At 37.7% G+C, this 19,970-nt stretch overlaps 1 protein-coding gene across 4 annotated transcripts in view; it reads left to right on the forward strand.

Moving 5' to 3' along the window:
• STXBP5 (syntaxin binding protein 5) overlaps positions 1-16,688 on the forward strand; it is a 182,260-nt gene extending 165,572 nt beyond the window's left edge. For all 4 annotated transcript variants that reach the window (XM_084625143.1, XM_084625144.1, XM_084625145.1 and 1 more), the window contains 4 exons: positions 8,141-8,306; positions 10,425-10,536; positions 11,879-12,099; positions 12,864-16,688. In XM_084625143.1, the coding sequence (XP_084481269.1) occupies positions 8,141-8,306; positions 10,425-10,536; positions 11,879-12,099; positions 12,864-12,905 (541 nt within the window). In that variant the 3' untranslated portion in view covers positions 12,906-16,688. The remainder of the gene's footprint in view (positions 1-8,140; positions 8,307-10,424; positions 10,537-11,878; positions 12,100-12,863) is intronic.
• Positions 16,689-19,970: the final 3,282 nt, after the last annotated feature.

The following is a 19,970-nucleotide window of genomic DNA, read 5'->3' on the forward strand; positions in this document are numbered from 1 at the left end:
TGTAATCAAGTGACCAGGGAAGTCTCACCCATTTTTTCAGGGTGTGTGTGTGTGTGTGTGTGTGTGTGTGTGTGTATCTTCCTACTGTATTTTCCACTGCATGCATCTGATGAAGCGGACATTAGCCCACGAAAGCTTATGCTCAAATAAATTTGTTAGTCTCTAAGGTGCCACAAGTACTTCTCGTTCTTTTTGTTGATACAGACTAACACGGCTACCACTCTGAAACTAAGGAGAAGTTTATTCTGTTAATCTTATCATCCAGTCTTCTCCCAGTCACAAGATATAACCATTTCTAAATTAACAAATTCATCCAAAATGATGGATAATTAAGATGTCAAAGAAAGTGATCATAAATATGTCATTTAACTTGAAATATTTAAAACAGATGGAAAAAATTATCCTTCAAACTTGTGTGGAAACAAGATGTTTCAGATAGATACATAGATAGTAAATTATATAACATTACTGTATTTTAGGACATAATGAAAAGGACAAATTTTGTATTGATTCATATCATTTTATATAAATCTAGTATATAAAAGAGGGTTGTCAACCATCTGGCTTGGATCCAGCACACTTGATGTACTTGTGTCTCACTTGAAATGTGCAGATTGTGTTGAATCTAAGGCAGGAGTGGCCAACCTGTGGCTCCGGAGCCACATGTGGCTCTTCAGAAGTTAATATGCGGCTCCTTGTATCGGCACCGACTCTGGGGCTGGAGCTACAGGTGCCAGCTTTCCAATGTGCTGGGGGGTGCTCACGGCTCAACCCCTGGCTAAGCCACAGGCCCTGCCCCCACTCCACCCCCCTCCCCTGAGCCTGCCATGCCCTTGCTCTTTACCCCCAGAGTCTCTTGCATGCCATGAAACAGCTGATTGGGAAGTGTGGGGATGGAGAGGGAGGCGCTGATCAGTGAGGCTGCCAGTGTGTGGGAAGTGCTGGGAGCTGGGTGGGCGGGAGGGGGGAGCTGATGGGGACTGCTGACGTATTACTGTGGCTCTTTGACAATGTACATTGGTAAATTCTTGCTCCTGGTCAGGCTCAGGTTGGCCACCCCTGATCTAAGCCTTCATTTAAGAAGTGTGTAGTTCAAAGTTGCAAGGAAGTTGTTCAAAATAGTAAATGATGCAGTGTTATCTCACTCAGTGTGCAGACAGCCTAAAAATATGGCTCTGTGATGTATGAACTTCCCTACTCCTGCTAACTCTGAAGCCTAATTATGGCACTTAAATGTCTGCATAATTGCTGTATTTCATTGCTAATCATTTTAGGAGATGTAAAGGGAAAGCAAGCCCAGAGGTAGTGGGAATTATGAGTTGTTACTGGGAGGATATACAGAGGGAAGAACTGAGGACATAAGGAAAACGGGGATGATGGAGACAAACAGTGATAGGAGGATGGAAAAGGAAGAGGGAAAAAAGGGCAGAAATAGGGATGGTCCTAAAGGTGAGCATATTTGTCCACTAAGTGACACTGAACATGACATTAAAGTTTTCAACAAATAATAAATAGCTTCAGTTATGACATCTTGACCATATTCTACCCTCCTTCTTTGTGCAAACCCCACACTGACATCAGAGGTAAATATTCCTAAACTGGTAGCCTGGCCCATGGAAGACACTAAAATTTTATAGTTGAATGAAGTTCACCTCATATAAAATATACAGTCCAATTACATATGGCTTGGCTATGTACGTTGGTAAAAATCTAGTATAGTTTTACGGCTTCCATTAATTGGCAGCACAGTTCTGTTTGTTTGGCATACTACAACGTTCTTTTCTTAATATTACTAATCTCACAACTTGAAAATCCTGAGGGGGGAATTATGATTTGATGATCATAATGATATAAAAATTAAATGTTAGCAGCCCCTTGTTTTCCTTACTCCCCCCCTCTTGTTTTACATTTTGCAGTTTATTTTGCAGTTGCTCTTTTTAGAAAAGTATATTTGTAAGTTTTCAGGCATTTCATACTTAGTTTAATCATGTCTGAACTTGAAAGTCCTAGAAAATAGTTTAGAATTTTATGGGAAATTTGCCCTTAAAAATAGCCTTCTAGGCTACTGTGGGCTACGCTTAGTGTTTCTTATTGAACAAGTCCATATATATTTCACACCTCTCCATTCCCAGTGCTAGAGAATGAGAGCACGTCCTCATTATTGAGAACTGGCATCAAGAAATAGATCAAGACTTCCGCTCACAGCTGAGTTTAAAATCTGCATTGATTCTTTTTTTGTGGGGTGTTGATAACAACCATAGTGCCTACGATATTTATCATTTCCCCTTATGGAATGGAGTATGCCTTCAGTCCACTCCATCATCAACCTGTGATAACAGTTGATTCACCAGTAAATTTACAGATCCAGTACTTAGCGTATTCTCCATTCCTGGTCTTTCAAGAGATACTGGAATATAGGCATACCTTGTGCAATCTGAAGTCTTCAGCCCTGAGTTGAAAGGAAAGTGACAGAATTTCCTTTATCTTTTGAGGACAACCTGTTGTTTGTTTAACGTGGACATTGTACTCAGTACTGTAAACTTACTTTAAATTGTCATGTGGTCCCTGTCCCAAACAGCTTAAATCCTAATTAAACATAGACAATAGTCAGACTATATGTAGCACACATTTTTAAATGAAACCATTCTACAGTGGGTTATCATACAAAGACCTCATGGAAAATGCATACTTGACGGAGTGCAGGGAAGTCTTTTGAACAAGAGGATGGAGTTTCAAAAGTAGGGAATAGCATGAAAGAAGGTCCAAAAATGAGAGCAAAGATTAAACATGGAGAGCTAAGAATATAAAGAGGAGGGAACTTGTGTAGATGTAAGCAAGGACAGATTTGTGCCAAGATTTTGAGATGAGAAAATCTGAATTTGTGAAAGGCAAGAGTAAGCCAATGAAGGGAATTCCACTGTCTACTGCACTCTCCTTTTTACAAATGGATCAAGTTTTTAGGTATTTTTCTGGTTATCTATGGCATTAGCTGCATCATTCTCCTTCATTCTGGAAAAGTATTTCTCAAATAGGCAAACGTTTTTTTTTTAAAAGTGGCTTCTCATCAGTAAAGCAGTTCAAGACTCTCTTCCAAAGCGTCAATGTCTTGTTTTTTTATTTTTTTGTAAAGCCTGACTAAAATGTCAGGCATTATCAGGTATCAAAATAGAGTTGAGCTTTTTGTAAATTATTCTTCTTGACCTACTGGTATCAGTCACTGCCAGTGAGAGGTCCAGAAATTTACACACCTTCCATCCTACTTCTCTAGACAAGCTGTTTAGGAGTTTAGATAAACAGGGTAGAAAGAGGTTACGCACAAATAGCTCTTTTAATGAGGATGGCAAACCACCAAGTTCTGATAGCTTAGAGACCATCTGTTGTGAAGCAGGGTTTTCCGAGATCTGCTTAAAATTATTCTGTAGTTAGATTCACAGTTTTTAATTGTTCTTGGTTCAGGTTGTTTTCCACACAACTGTACAAGTATAAATATGTGGAGACTAAATCATGAGAACTACATTGTGCAGGGAGTTTAGCAAACTCTGTAGCATGTCAGTCATTTTCTCTCTACTCCTGCTGAGACTTGAATTACTGATTTCACTGCAGACCACATTTCTGTGTCTCAGTTTTGGGAATCCAATTCTATTTCTCAATATTGACCTGCACAGTACTACCACATCTGCTGCTGTTCTACCAATCTCAATTTTGACACACTTTGACAAAATTTGAAGAATGTGTCACTTTTCCCTCTCCATTTTACGCCCATCTTTCCTTCACCAATTCAAGGATTCACCTCTCAGCCACCAACTGTCCAGCCAGAATTTGGAGACACTCCTTTCCGAGTTAGTTAATACCATTCTAAACAGGTCACTGAGGAGGTTACAGGTACTCCCTCCACCCAGGGCTCAGTATGCTATCAATGCAGTGTCTGCAATGCTTGCTAATCTGCAGAGAATAAGCAAATGGGAGCAGAAACCAAATGTCCTACATGGTACTACAGAGCATAGGGCCAAAAAGTACTGTCTACGCTAGGAAAGTTCTGTAAAAAGGTTTCATTGTTACTAACACTGGTTCAACTCCACCAGTGTTATCAATGTTGGGAACCTCAGTGCAGCTGACCTGATGACTGCTGCTGACATTTTCATGTAGCTCTGCTCTAAATCTAACTAATTGACCCAATTTGGACTTCCTCTTTAAGCAAATCCCTTATTCAAACTAAACCTCTTTTTAAATTATGAGCATGAGACTCTTTAATATTTTAGATTGCTGACTTAAATGCAGTAGGTGAATTTTTAAATATCAAAGATCCAAGCAGTATGAGCTACTAGATGTATTGACAGAGAAAATTGTGGTTCTTCTGTACAGGATTTTTACTCCAGGATCTTAGCCCCTGAGCAAAAAAACAAGTGAGACTACCAAAGCTCTTAATGTTTTTTGGTTCCCGAAGACAGTGGCAGTAGATACCATCCTAAGCCCTGTCACTGGTCGTTGCACACACCAGTTTATCCACTGCTTTGGGATCTTAAATTTTGTTCATTCTTGACAACGATCAGCAAAGGAGCATCCCTTGGGTGCTGCAGTCTTCCAACCACCACTCCAACTCTTCCACTGTGCCTCATTTTAGTGGTATTGTCTCATTTCTCTTTGTTCCCTTTGCTTTCCAGGCATGTCCAATTTTTCATTGTTCAGTTAGTTTTTCTGAAGCTCTTTTCCCACTACAGGGCTGGGAAAACCACTAAGATGCTAGTTCCCAACTTCTTAAGAGCCAAAACTTTTGGTTCTGTGGTCCAACTTTTAATTTCAGTGTCGAGTGCTCTGGTCTTTTGACACCACTGACTTGGTGCTTTTGCTTGGTGTTTCAGTGCTCTTGCTCAGTTTTGCTTTGTAATTTCAACAATTATTGCTTTAGTGTCTTTTCCAAGGATTCTACTCCTATTCATTTCCATAGCTGTTTGTTCTTTCAGGGAGGAGTTTGTTTCTTAGGAAGGAAGGAAGGAAGGAAGGACACATCAGTTTCAAGGGATGATGCATCAGAAAGATGTCATTACTTCAGCAAATGTCCTGTATCCTTGGGAATTTTAATATGCTATGTAGGACTGTTCTGCATCTTCAGTTGTCACCATATGCACTCACTGTTATGGGGAACACCTCAAATTGCTCATTGAGGTACCTCATCTGGCACAAGGCCAATCAGAGTGCTTTGAAAGAAAAATCTTCAAAGTATAAACCTGAGTCAGTTTTGATTGGTAATCATGGAAATGAAAACTCAGTGTTGGCACTGCCCAAGAGAACCAATTTACCTGTAGGGTCAGTGGCCTAGCTTCACCACCAAAGTGTCCTGCATCTTCCTGAAAGCTGGACTCCATCATAGGTTGAATCCACTGGCATCTAGGTGTTGGCAATTGAAGTTAATGGTGATGACCTGAATTGATAACTGATCAAAGAAGTTTTAGATGGTCACCCAGGGAGCCTTCATTCTCTTTTAGAGGCAGAAGTCTGGCAATGTGCTCTTGACCTGTAGACACTTACATGCAGCTAGGAATACATGTCAGGAATTGAGCATCTCCAGTTCCTTTTATCTGATGAATGCTATCAGTTTTGTATTGTCTCTTTTGGGCTAGCATTGAAGCCACCTGGCTATACAAAATGCTCAGCAGTAATAGAAGTCTGTTTGCACAGGCTGACAGTGTATGTGTTTTCCTACTTGAACAATTGGCTGTTCAAAGGATCAGTCTCTTTCACCACAGATTATGAACTACCCAGTGTCCCAACTTGTCTCTAGCAATCAGTTGGAATATATCGGAATTCAGCCAGATATGGTTTAACTCTCAAAGCATTCTTAGCCCAGGGCAGGATCTGGGACTGCTGGTCTGGCGGAAAGGATATGCAAGAGCCAGCAAGTGTGATCTTGGATGATGCTACAAATGTTTGGCCTTGTGAGGCAGCTGCAGTGGACCTTGAAGCACGCAACACATGACCTTTCACATCCCATTAGTATGACACAGTATGATATTCCGGCCTCAGTGGCCTGGTAGCAGACCAGGCATAATCCTCTTTAGGGAATGGATTTCCAAATGCCACCTCTTCACACTGTAGTGCAGAAACTGCTTGAACAACCTTCTTCACCTGTCTGAGTCTAACCTAAAGTCTAGGTCCATCTAAATTCGTTGGGTAGCTGCTTTGACTTATCATGCATTGGTCAAAGATAGATCAGTGCTTCCACAGCCCCTCATCATCAGGTTCATGCAAGGGCTCAGGGCTTGACATATTTTAGTACCCTTTCCAATTAAAATGCCTCCTGTGTCATGAAACATTAATATTGTCCTGACAAATTATGATGTGCCTTTTAAAAGACTCAATGATTATTTTCCTTGTAGCAGAGACTTGAGCTTGCAGAGTGTCTGAACTTCAGATTCTAGTAACTAATGCTCCTAAACTAACCTTTACTAGGATAAGTTGGTGCTGCAGAGTAATCTTCAAAGTAGTGATGGAGCTCCACCTTACTGAGCTTATTGGCAGGACAACATTTTTCTCATATTCACATGCCCAGGCAAAGCCCTTCTCTAGGTCCATAATATTAAAAGTTCCTTCCATTCTAATGGAGCAGACGAAATACCTCACACGAAGTCCACCCAATATATTGCTTTGTTTGATATCCATCACTAAGATAGCTGTGATTGACCTAGCTTGAAGCTGGAAAAATGTGTTGGCTCAATCAACCTTCGAGCAACTTCCTCTCTGTCTTCAGTTATTTCTATTTCAGATACATGCAGGTCAGCCACTTCGTCCCTGCACCACATATTTACAAAGCAATGCTGCTTGAATTCAGCCCCTACGGAGGAATCCTGCTTTGGTCTCTCTCCCCTGCAGAACCTATTTCTGAAGCAGGGCAGCCGAAACTCTCCATCTCCTTGATATGTTTCTTAAGAGATGTCCCTTTAGTTGGCTATGCATTTGAAATTTTGTTTTCTACAGGCTATCAGGCTTGATATTTTGAAGAGATGCCTCATGTGAAGAAAAAATCTTCTTGTATATTTTGTTGCTATTACCCTTTTTCTTTGCTGCTTGTTTGTTTCATTTTTGCCTTTACATTTTTTAAATCTCCAGGAGTTAGAATCCTACACAGCTGGTATTTTTAGAGTAGGAGGAAACTACTTGGCATGTAATTCTTCAGTTCTGAAGATAACCTCTTGCATGACTTTTGCTCTCTCACCCAAGTTCCTAAGGGAACTTTAAGATGGTGGTCTGTCTTTGTTTGCATTGAGTAATTAATCTTTTCAGTCATTTTATTTATGATTAGCTAACTTATTTCAGGGGGTGGGAGTGTAGGAAAGCAATGCTTTCCAATAACATAAGAAGCTAACTGAAGAGTTCCAAGGATGATGTTTACAGCCCAGAGATTGTATGTCATCACCAGTACGGGGCATGGTTTATGGTCTAGCCCACTATTGCTGCCTTTGGAGAGTTCAGCCTAACTTGTTCTAGTGCGGCCAAGAAGTGAGAATCCTGCAAGGTTATATATTTAAAAAAAAAAAAAAAAAGTACAAGGTAGGTAAGCTTTGTTTCCTCTTAAAATGCAACCAAATTAGGGAAAAGGGGAGACTAGTTCACACCAAAATGGTAGAAATCTTTTTCTTCTTGAGTACTTTCCATGCCCATTTCCCTATGAATAGAATAGATGCTCTAAAAAAAAGTACACAATGAAATAAAGTATCTTCTAGTGAAACTCAGATCACTTCTGGAAGAGGTAATCTTGATTTTATAGTGTAGGTTTAAAAGTGTGTGTGTGTGTGTGTGTGTGTACTAATATGAAAGGGCAGTAAAATTTTGTGCTAGAAATTAATTGTTCAATCCTACTTTAAATTTTAGGCGATAGACTTTTCTACTACCGGGTGGGTTTTTAGGTCTAAAATCAAGGAGCTACCTCGTTCACTACATGTTGTTTGTTATCACTGAGGTTTCATGCCCCCACTGAATTATGCTTGCTTGAGACCAGTCTACTGCAGTACTGTTAGTAATGCGATTACAAAGGATAAGAGGAAGAAGAGTATACTATAGTTTGTAAATATAAGTTGAGAAACTGAACAATAAAAATAAAGGTAGTCTTCCTTAACTTAAATTATCTTTTAATTCTCTTCTCAAGTTTGCCAAGTTTAAGGCCATTGTTGGATGTATATTACCTGCCACTTACCAACATGCGGATAGCCAGAACATTCTGCTTCACCAACAATGGACAGGCGTTGTATCTTGTCTCACCTACAGAAATCCAGAGAATCACATACAGTCAAGAAACTTGTGAAAACCTTCAGGTAAAGATTAGAGTGTTAATACTGTTGTTTCTTCATAAGTAGGTATCCTCTACAGGTCCCAGATCTTAATTCTTGATAATCACATGGTAGATTAAAACCCCTGCTAAAGAAGCTATGGTGCACTGGAGGGCTTTACAGTATATATAACACATCATGATCTGTGGTGCTTCAGTTCCCTTTCTGCCAAATGGTGCTGAAACATCTCGTGTACATCTGTGGGGCAGTCTTTTCCTTTTTTTGGTCAGTCATGTTCCATGTTAAACTTCCTTGATAATTCTTGCAGTTAAGGACTTCAAAATTACTTCAGTCAAAATGGTAGTAATCAAAGATGCATGCTGCCAGAAGCAGAGAGCACATACTGAAGGCATTTTGATTGACGCATTTTGTTGCGGGAATTTCAGAGATGAAGCATGAGATTCTTATCTCTTTTTTGGCCCCATATGACAAATAAAAGGTCCAGAACAGCATAAAGGGACTCCACAAGTGCCAGTTACGGATGGGGAAGAATTCCCGCAATGTTAGAACTGTGGAGGATGCACGTGCAACAAGCAACATGTTGCAGGATTAGGGCATTATCCTTTTTTGGAAAATCTTCAACATCAGTGCATAGTTGGAAGCATGTAAGCATACAAGCCTGATTCTTAGTCCACTTAGTCATCTGTTCTGGCTTTATAACTCTCCTAAGAATAATTTAGATACAAATGGAACTGACCATTAAATACCAGGATGTGTTGCATACTGTGTACACTTCAGTGTGTGTGTGTATGTGTGTTGGCTGCCTTGAATATCATGTAAGCATCTTGGGTAAGATTTTCAAAAGCAGTCCGCATTGTCCTGACTTTGCTCCTATTGAACTTAGTGGAAGTTTCACTGCTAATTTCAATGGGAGAATAGTTAAGGAGCACCAAGTGTTCCTGAAAATTCCACCATTATGTCTGCTTCCCACAAAAGGGATGGGACCAAAGAGTGTGGATCTAGAGAGGACCCAGTATCTCAGAACTTCAATCAAAGGTAAGGGTGTTCTCATGTATCTTTATGCCATGAAGTGCAAATTTTAATATCACTGTAGAAACAGAAATTCTGGGATAGAAACAGGAATTCTATCCTCTGACAACCATCAGGAATTTGTGCACTGTACATCTTCTTATACTGTTACAGTTCATGAGAACTATTGCTCCCATACTGTTGGATTAGTTCTTTTCCATGCTAATGAGCCATCTGGGTGAAACAGAGAAACAAATGAAAAAAATGTCCCTGAAAGGATAACATTTTGCAGGAGTTTTCAAGTAACACAATAGGGGTGAAATCTTGGCCTTAGTGAAGTCATTAACTTCAGTGGGGCCAGGATTTCACCCTAGAATTCTAAAAAGTGAATCCATGAGTATCCAGTCGCTGTCCATCCTAATGTTATCTCATTTTAAAAATTCCAGAACTAAGACAGCTTTTCAGCCACAGCTATAAGTCAGAAGAAAAGGAGCTGAGTGTTTGTTTTAATTGGACCTGACTTACATGTTCTTGAATTTGTGTGTTTTGCATATTAGAAATCAGAAAAAAACATAAAGGCAGCTCGTTATATAATGAAGACATGGTGCCACAATGAAATATTAGATAGCCACAGACTTGTGTATCAGAAGCGATGGAAATGACTTGATGTCTTGAAATTAAGCAATATTTAAAAATTAGGCAGGATAACATGAACTACATATAAAGTATGGACATAAACTGGACATGCAGAAATGTGGTAAATGTAGTTTCAGCAGGAAAAGAGTTAGGGTTGCCCAATTTTTAGTTGAGGGAAGACATTGCTATTCTTAAATATTTATTTTCAAGTACTCTTGTATTACAAGCTCAAACTATTCAATAGCAGATGACTTTGAAGAGTTTCCTGATCTGTTCTTGACTTCTATTCAGGCATATTGCCAAACATAGAAGATACAATTCTTCTGAATATCTGCTGCAAAGTTCTCTCCTAGTGTGAATACGTTGCATTATGAAATTGCAAACCCTGAAGGTAGATGGTTAAAGTGAAAATGGACTACAGTAGTCTTATGTTTTTATAAGAGTCTTTAAAAACGAAATATGTTGTTTCTTGCAATAATTTTTTTTTTCGTTACAAAGGAAATGTTGGGTGAGCTCTTCACTCCAGTAGAAACACCAGAAGCCCCAAACAGGGGCTTCTTTAAAGGCCTGTTTGGAGGTGGTGCACAGTCACTCGACAGAGAAGAACTCTGTAAGTTCATTTCTTTTATTCTGAAAAGTATTTCCACATGAGGAAAGTGGTGAACCATGCAGAATGTATTTAAATATTCTGTACAATTGTTCATTAAAAGAAGATTAATGTTTTAAAGAGAAGCACTCAGAAATCGGGAAATAAGATTTCCTCTGCAAACATAACTCGCATATTTATATGCAATATAATGAAATCCTTAAGTACGAGATCACATATTATTTTCCAGTGAATCTTCTGCCTCATTTATGCAGGGGTTGGATGGTGCAATAAGTACAACAGCTGATACATAATTATATTAATCATCACCATTCATATGTGGCCTCATACCTGATTCACTGAGCACCATCCACCCATTGTACTGATTACTCAAATATGGAAGGGAAGTGGTAAATAATGAAGCACACAGGCCAGTAATACAGAAAGATCTGGAGCACATTTTAATATGGCTAAATATAAAGTTATAAATCTAAAAACAAAGAATGTAGACCATACTTACAAAACAGGTAAGTTTATCCTGGGAAGCAGTGACTCTGGGGGGCAGGGAAAAACCACCACCACCTAAAACAACCACATTTCTGCATGAAACCTAAAAGTTTGACAAAATTATAGAAGTATCTTCAAATGTCTTCAGAATGGTAGTTTTTAACTATAGGCCTCACTACAGGTTCCAGTTGTAATGTAAACGAAACAATTAATTGATGCCATTCTTTTTTTAAGCAGTCAGTAATATAATTCTATATTGTTAAATGGAATGAGAACCATTCTGTATGGAAATATAAAATCTGATCAGAAAATCTCAAGATATTGCAACAACCCTTTCAACCAGAAATGTGCATATTCTGATCGCAGTAAGAATAAATTGAAATGGAAATTTAAAAAAATAATGCTCCAGAAATTACGAGTAATTTTTTTTTATATCTTTTATTTTGATATTATTTTGTTTTCTTAAGCTAAGACTTAAACAGATTATTATAAAAAATTTTTTTTTCTCTGATGAAATGACCTGACACACACAAAATAATCAATATGATTTTTAATCAGGTCTGCCATTAGGTATTTGGTGTCCTAAGTGAAAAAATAATTTGGCCCTCCTTTGACTAATGGAAAAAAGTACTAATTTTACAGTAGCATATGATGTGAGGGTAATAATATTATTTAAACAGTAGTATTTGTTTTTTGTTTTAGTCAAACAGAATGCTTAAATGGATGATAATTTTGAGTTAAATTCCTAATTTTTTCTGCTTTGAAGTTGGAGTTAAACAGTGTCTAATGTTACCACTAATCAGTTTATAGGAAGCCTTATTTTTCTGTTTTGGGTATCTTGTTCCTTGAATATATGTAGTTGGAGAATCAGCATCTGGAAAGGCATCAAGAAGTCTTGCTCAGCATATCCCAGGGCCTGGTGGTATTGAAGGTGTTAAAGGATCAGCATCTGGAGTAATTGGTGAACTGGCACGAGCCAGGATTGCACTAGACGAAAGAGGGCAGAAACTAGGAGAATTGGACGAAAGAACAGCTGCTATGCTAAGTAGTGCTGATTCTTTCTCTAAACATGCTCATGAGGTGAGTCCTTTTAGTGCATCAACATGGTGCTATATCAGAGTTGTATGAGATGTGCAATTAACTTTATATTCACTGAAAAAGAGAAAAGATCTGCAAGAAATAGGAATCAATATGATTAATACTTAACACTTCCTTTGTCTCCCTATGGAGCATCACATTTTCCCCTAATGGTTAAGCTGACAATGTCTGCCATTAAAGTAACCAGCCTCACCATATAAGAATTTTTTACAGAGCTGGACTGTGCCTATCTGGCATGTGTCATGGTGGATACTGCAGGTTAGTTTCCATTGTTAAAGGAATTCATGTCATGGAGTTGGGTATCTTTACTCTATTTTATTTACATTATGTACATGTTCTATTTACACTATGCACACGAGCCCTGAGGAACTTAAATGCAGATAGACCAACCGTATTGTTTCTACAAACAATTGCAGAAATCCCAGTTTGATCATTCAGAGCAGCCACCAGGAACAGAGACCCTCATTGCAGGCCCTCCAGATCTCTTCCTGTCCTGCTACCTGCCACTGAACTTTCACCCTCACAATCAGGAGCCAGAAAGGCAGCAGCAGATTCACGCTTAGCAGATTTGTGATGGAATCTGCTGATATTACTGTTGAAGAAATTCATCACAATGTGAAAAACTTTGTGAGATAATGAAAAATAAAGAACTGATTGTCTTTTATGTGATTGTATCTCTGCATGTCTATGGCACTGTATGGAAATGTTAATTGTATTTATATCTTTACCTTTTCATTTATTTTTAGATGATGATGAAGTACAAAGATAAGAAGTGGTACCAGTTCTGACAACCTACATCCAAATAGATCAATTTAACTTTATCTTGAGAAGGGAAAAATGTCCTTTTTTTCTTTTAATTAATTTCTGCAGGACCATTGGAGTTGGAGGAGTATTCACTGTCTGTTGGATAGTGTTGTTTCCTAGCACAAATCATACACAGTTTTACCTCAGTCATATGGCTTTAACTGAGGAGCATTATATTTAAAACAGACGCACACAAAAACTTGAGTGTTTGTCATAGCTGTGGGTTTACTCAGCACTTGGGAACAGAGGTGACACAGGACACTTGGAGAAGAGAGGCAAAGGGGAAAAGATGCAAGATGGGCAGTGGCAATGCAGGATCAATCCTGTGTTAATATGTCATATGCGAAAAGTTTCTGTGTTGTTGTAACTGATGCCAGTGTTTCACCCTCCTGTGAGGAGAGGCAATAAATCAGGGGTCCGAGAGCTGGAATAAAGTTGTTTGTCTTATTGAAGTATAAATAGCTGACTTTCACCTACCCTCCCTTCCATTACTACTGAAGAAGAGTTATACTCTGTTTGCTACCATCTCTTTGATCAGACAAGCTGGAAGTCTGAAAGTTCCATATTGAAAATGTATATAAAGTTGACCTGTTCATAGTCTCTTCTTGGACCCCTGATGTAGTATTCTTGTATTCATGTCATACTTTGTCAAGTGCAAAACAAAAGGATAAAACATTTTTGCATTAAAAAAAACTCAAGTGAATAATATGAATGAATTACGTATCATGCTGAGAGTTTTCATTTGTGTTAAGGCTGTGCGAAGTGAAAAGTGAAAACATCTCCATTGTGGTGAGAAGAATATTTCAGTGTCTTTTATGTATCTTCTTTCATTCAGCTAAATCTTTCCCGCTCCCCTCCTCCCCCACACAAAAAAACCAACCAACCAATTATTGGTTCAGTTTGTAAAATTTTGGTGTTGGCTATCAGTTTCATTCATCCTGTGAATTTTTATAAATGTTTAACAGAATATCTTTTTACAGCTATTTAATTAAAATTGTTGAGATGGTTCTAAGCAAAAACTGTAGCTAACTTATCCCCCTTTTGTTCTTTATTACCAAATCAAATAACTTTGGACTCAGGTTTGAAACAGTTTTAAACTCAGTGAAGATGCTGTTTCAAGGATAAGGGCAAGCATCTAATGTTAAGTAGCTATAAGTCTTTTAGTTTATTTCTTAAATCCTGTTTGTAGAGCTACTGTACAAGTCTGTATCTTAGTAGCTTCAAACATTCAAGACCTACTTAAAGATTGGAGTTAGTCTGCAAAACTATGTTTTCAGTAAATGGAAATGATACTGAAAATGAACAATAAAGAGGTTCTCAGTATTTCACAAAATGGAGGACCACACTTTTTAAATTTGGGCAGGAAAAAAAGTAAGCATTGTGCTAAATCAAAGCAGCATATTGGGTTAGTGTATGACTGCTGCACCAAAGCCATAACTGTAGGGATGAACAGTTAGAAAGAAAGAAAGACAAATCCCTGAGAAGAAAATGTTTGCATTGTAAAAACTGCATGATTTCATTATTTTAATCTCAAATTGGAAATAGTGACTAATTGCGTTTTGCAAGGGGGAATAGTTAGAGAATAACAGTGGAGAAGTTTTCTGAAAAGTTTCCCATATTGAATCATTAAGATAAACTCCTTCTAGCACCGTAGCTCTACACGTTTGTCATGCACTCCTCTTCAGGAATTCCCAGGGCAAAATTTGTTATGCTTACATCTAATTGAAAAATGCTGTTATGGGTATATAAGCTTACTGTAAACTTGACTTATTATTTGAGAGATGCAAGATATGAAGTGTTAATGATTCTTAATACAGTTCAAAAAATTATAAGTTTTGTCTGAGAAAATGTGTTCAGAATTTTCTATACAAACTGGTGAAATAACTTAATTTTATTTGGGGGTGAGGAAGTTGTTAATGGAATTCACTGACTGCCTTTTGGTTTATCAGTACTTGAGGGTGTACCACACATCCTGCCATTCTGTGCTATATCACACACAATAACAAGTCTGACTATATATTTAAATTTTTGTTAGGGAAAAAAAGTGATGCACAAAAGAAAGAAGTTACTGATATGGACATGAAAATGCTAACAAGAAGTTATAGATAAGGGTTATATTAGCTCCAGCTATTTTGACCACACGTTTGTTTCATCTCTTCTGTACGGTACCTATTTCAGTTTTGCAGTCAGTTTGCCTACTGTGTATTCAATATACATTAATCTTGTGTTTGCTTGCAATCCAGCAGCAGAAAACCAGATAAACTTACATGAGATCAATTTAAAAAGAAATTCTGAAGTGGTTGTTTAATTTTTCCCTCACCCTTAAATTCAAATTAGTTCTGTTACTTTCCCCAATGGAACTGCATTTCAGGGCAACAGGAATCTATTCAAGAAGCTACTCTGATCAGTCTTTGGGAGAGATATTCTTAGCAGTGCTTATCAACAAGTCATGATGTCATATCCATGGAAGCTCCCATCGGATTAAGAGGGAAGTCTTGCTTAGTCTTCCCAGAAAGAAGCATTGGACAGCCATCAGCAAGCAAAGCAAGATAGGAAGGAATAAGAGAGCATATATTGGAACAGGGAAGATGTCTGTTTCTTAGGCACTGAACAGTCTCATATTTTCCTTAGCATTGTTTCTGTTTCTCATGGGTCATAGTATATAACTTAGTTTCAAAAATTAGTGAAATGATCGTTGCTTACAAAATGAACACACAATGGCTCTTTAGTCAATTATAGGGACTACATAGCCAATTTTAATTGCTTTTCAATCTAAAATGTTGCCTGTCAGTGTTTTTCCTTGGAAGGAAGTTTGTTATGCGGAAGCTACGTGGCATTTTATTTCCTATTATTTGACAAATTTTATACAGTGAACCCACATTTCAAACGGAGAAGGGAAACATCACCTTTTATCCTGTTGATTAGCTTTTCAGTCCTTTGAAACTTTTTTTTTCTGTGTTTGGAAAAATATCAGAATACAACTGAACTATTACACTTCTCTCTCTCTCTTTTTTTCTTATGGAAGTGCAAGAAACTGCTGCTACTTGTGTTAAATGTTGTGTGTCACATTTAATTTAATTATCTTAAATTGAAGAAGCATTGCTTGAGTTTAGAAATCCTGTAAAATTGTAATTTGTTCTGAATGTTATTATGTATAAACATAAGCATATTCCAAATAAGTCTGAAACTGTTACACCACCCACATCTCAAGAGAGATTTGTTCTTTGGAAAATGATCAGTTAGAAAGTATTACACTAATTTACAACTCTATTCCTTGTCTGTTTTTATACTTATGTTTTGCTTGAGGTACTCCTTGCATGACAATTACATTAGAAAGCTATATCCAAAGGTGACTTTTTTTGGCAGTGAATTTTTTTCCCTGGCTTAATAAATAGCACTGATCTGACCTGAACTTTAAACTTGAAATTATTTCCTGCACTTTAAAAGCTTGGTATTTTATTCCTCAATTTTACTTTCCATATTTCTGTAGTTCTGATTCATTATTTGTATAAAAACACTCTCATACAAGACACAGTGCTTCGAACAGACTAGTCTTCACAGCTGATAATTACAGTTTAGAATATAGTTTAGAAAATGTGTGCTTTTTTTAATCAGCAAACATTGTGTATATAAATATATACAATATAGAGTCTAATAAAGGCACTTACCCTGTGTCAGCATCTGTGGTTTTTAAATAACTACAACACTTTCAGATTGGTTTCAAGATCATACAGTGGCAATCTGTTATATTTATACATACTGTTATAAAATGCTTTTAGTTTTAAAATTTTTTTTATATATGTACACTTTTACCTTTAATTTAAAAAAATGTGTTAAAATTTAAGTCAAAGTACTTAAAAAGTATGTATATTATCCATACAAAATTATGTTTTAAGCTTATAATAAGAAATGCATTCATATCTCATATAGAGATACAATTACTAAACAAAAAAAAGCCCATTTTTTTCTTCAGAAATATTCTGCAGAAATGAATCATCCTTACTATAACCTCCCTTTTGGAACATTCCAAAATAAAGGGAAGGGAAAGTAGTACTTTCAAAAAACAAAATCTAATTGTAAAACCCCTCTCAAGAGCTGCAGATTGCTGTTGGATGTTTACCATAATTTTTTTGTTTTAAGATAAACAAAATAAAATAAAAACTAGATTTTCAGGTATTTTTTTCAGCTTTTCTAATAAATTTCCAAATATAAGGGAGTTTTATGTATTTTTGTCAATTAAAGTTTTCCTTTTGTAGTTCACTAATTTTGGTTCTTCATCAGTTTTGTACCTGCTGATCAATATTATTTGTTTTCAGAATACGTTTTAAAAAGCATATTGTCTGTGTCTGAAGTCCCCTCATCATTCTATTCATGGTTTGATTTACCTGGGTGGAAATTGGATTGCAATTGCAGTGCTGTGTTGATGTATGTTGTTGGAATTGTGTGCAATGATTGCCTTCCTTTTCAGAGTAATTTCTCAATTGCACTTTTTCCTCATTCTAACCAGTTTCCTATATAGTCTTATGTGAATCTTTTCCTGTGGATTTTAATGACTTTGCTGTCACTGCAAAAATTTCAAATACTTTGTAGACAGAAATTAACTGTTGGGAGGGTGAGGGGGTGAAGTTAAAGTGAAAAATATATGTGGATCAGCTGAAGTAACTGATTTAACTATTTCCATTCTGACAGTTTAACTTACATTTAAAAGCAAAGCTGTTTAAATTATGCCCATTTCTAATCATCATGTGTCTTGTATAAATGTACTGTAAACTTTATATTTGGTTATAGTGTTTCAAGATAGCAGTGTATTTCTGGAATGTTTTACACTTCAGAAAAGACTGATGAATTCCAGGCCTAGAGATCCAGATAGCGTTAAAGGTAGAGATGTAATCAGAAAATAATCAAATACAAGATGTGACTAAGTCAGTATTACTTTTAATTTTTCAAGTTAAAACACATCAAAAACTATTTTAATTTTGTTATGCAACTGTAGTAATTTCTTTTGACAGTTGCATGCCTTTTATTAATACTTGTTATATATTACCAGTCAAGACTGATTCATAGACATTACATGTTTTAAACAAACTAAGTTTAAGGAGTCTTATATGAAGCACCAATAATATTCAGCAACAGGCAAGGCAAGAGGGGAGAACATATTTTAAGTATTCCCTTTTTAAAATGTAAATAAACAGTAGTACGTTACTGCAGACCTGAGCTCCATTATGGTTCAGTGGTTAGAACTAGAAGAAACATGCTACTGCTTCATTGTACCAGCACAATGGAAAAATGGAAAACATCAGTAAATTTTTCTAATATTGCCCACTTTTTGGGTACGCATGCTTGTGGTACAGTTCTTGCTTTATGTATATCTTTGTACATGTGTATGGTGGTTTTATTTTATTTTGGTTTGGTTTTTTGTTCATTGCAATTTATTTTTCAGTTAAGTCTTGCTGAGCCCCCCTAGGTCTTGAGGGTTATTACTGGGAAATGCATTTTAGATAGGGTTGCAAATCCATCTGTCTACAAATATAGTTTCATATGAACTGCAAATTCTACTGTTACAAACACAAATGTTAGATTGTGTAGAGTTATTTTACTCATACTTGAATTAAACTGTCATCATAACAGAACAGTTAAAATTAAGTATGGAATATTTTTGTAAATAAAAAATACCTGTGCAGCTGGTATTTTAAATGGAAAATGTATTATACATTAATGTTTCAGAAAAATGTTCATATGTGTATATGAATGTCTCATTATGCTGAAGGGCTCTGATTGGGCAAAATAAACTACTCAAATTTCTCCTGAAAGATCTCAAACTGACTTTTTTTTTAATTAGTGGTTACTTGTTTTCCACTGAATGTCTTGTTTTGTTGTATTGTATAGTGCCCAGTTACTCTATTCAGAAAGGATGTTTCCCATCTGACAAACATATTCTGAGCATAGTACTGTTAAACATTTTAGTTTCTGTACATTGTGCATTTGACAGCAATTTGGGTATATTAGTTTCATTTTTTGTCTGATGCATGCCCTCCGATAAGCTCCAGAGATGGTGTGTACCACTAACAGCAGAAGCCAGAGCAGAACTGAAAGTGAAAATGAACAGCAAGGAGCAGGCAAATGTGCACACAAATATGGAAGGGTTTGGGCGATTAGATAGTTTGCAACCCTAACACCCTTGCCCTGTCCCTTCTCCGAGGCCCCGCCTCCACTCACTGCATCCCCCCTGCCTCTATTGCTTGCTGTCCCCCACTTTCACTGGGCTGAGGCAGGGGGTTGGAGTGCAGGAGGGGGTTTGGGCTCTGGGAGGGAATTTGGGTGCCGGAAGGGGGTTGGGATGCGAGAGTGGGCTTAGGCAGGGGTTTGGGGTGTGAAGAGTGTGGGCTCCAGCTGGGCGGTTCCCGGAAGCGACTGGCATGTTGGGCTCCTAGGCTCGGGGGCAGCCAGGCAGTTTTGTGCCTGCAAGCACCACCCCCATTGGCTATGGTTCCTGGACAATGGGAGCTGTGGAGTCGGCGTTTGAGGTGGGAACAATGTGCAGAGATCAGCTGCGAGCCAAAGGGATGTGCTGGCTGTTTCTGGGAGACATGCAGAGCCAGGGCAGGTAGGGAGTCTGCCTTAGCCCTGCTGCACCGCTGACCGGACTTTTAGTGGCCTATTAAAATCACCCCAATTGGTTTCAGTAGCCACCAGGAGATCGAGTCTGGGAGACTTTCAGCCAGTCTGGAACGGTTGGCATCACTAGGAAGGGTGGACCTGAGCATATTAGACAAGGGGGTCCTAAAACCTATCCAAAAGATGCTTTAAGTATAAATGGGATCAGAAAACTCATCAATGTATTTTTGTACAAGAAAGTCAGGAGGCTGCTTATCAGGAAGTTTCTGATCTGTAGTATTCCCCCAATGTTTTCTGGGTTTTGTCTCCTTTCTCTGGAGCATCAAACATGGCCACAGCTGGAGAGATGACAATAGATGCAGTGAGCTGGTCCTCAGCTACTTGGCAGGTGGGTCTTGCTTATAAATTCAGGGTCAGGAAAGAATTGGCAGTCA

The sequence above is a fragment of the Lepidochelys olivacea genome, assembly GCF_965140295.1.
Source record: "Lepidochelys olivacea isolate rLepOli2 genome assembly, chromosome: 3".
Taxonomy (NCBI): Eukaryota; Metazoa; Chordata; order Testudines; family Cheloniidae; genus Lepidochelys; species Lepidochelys olivacea.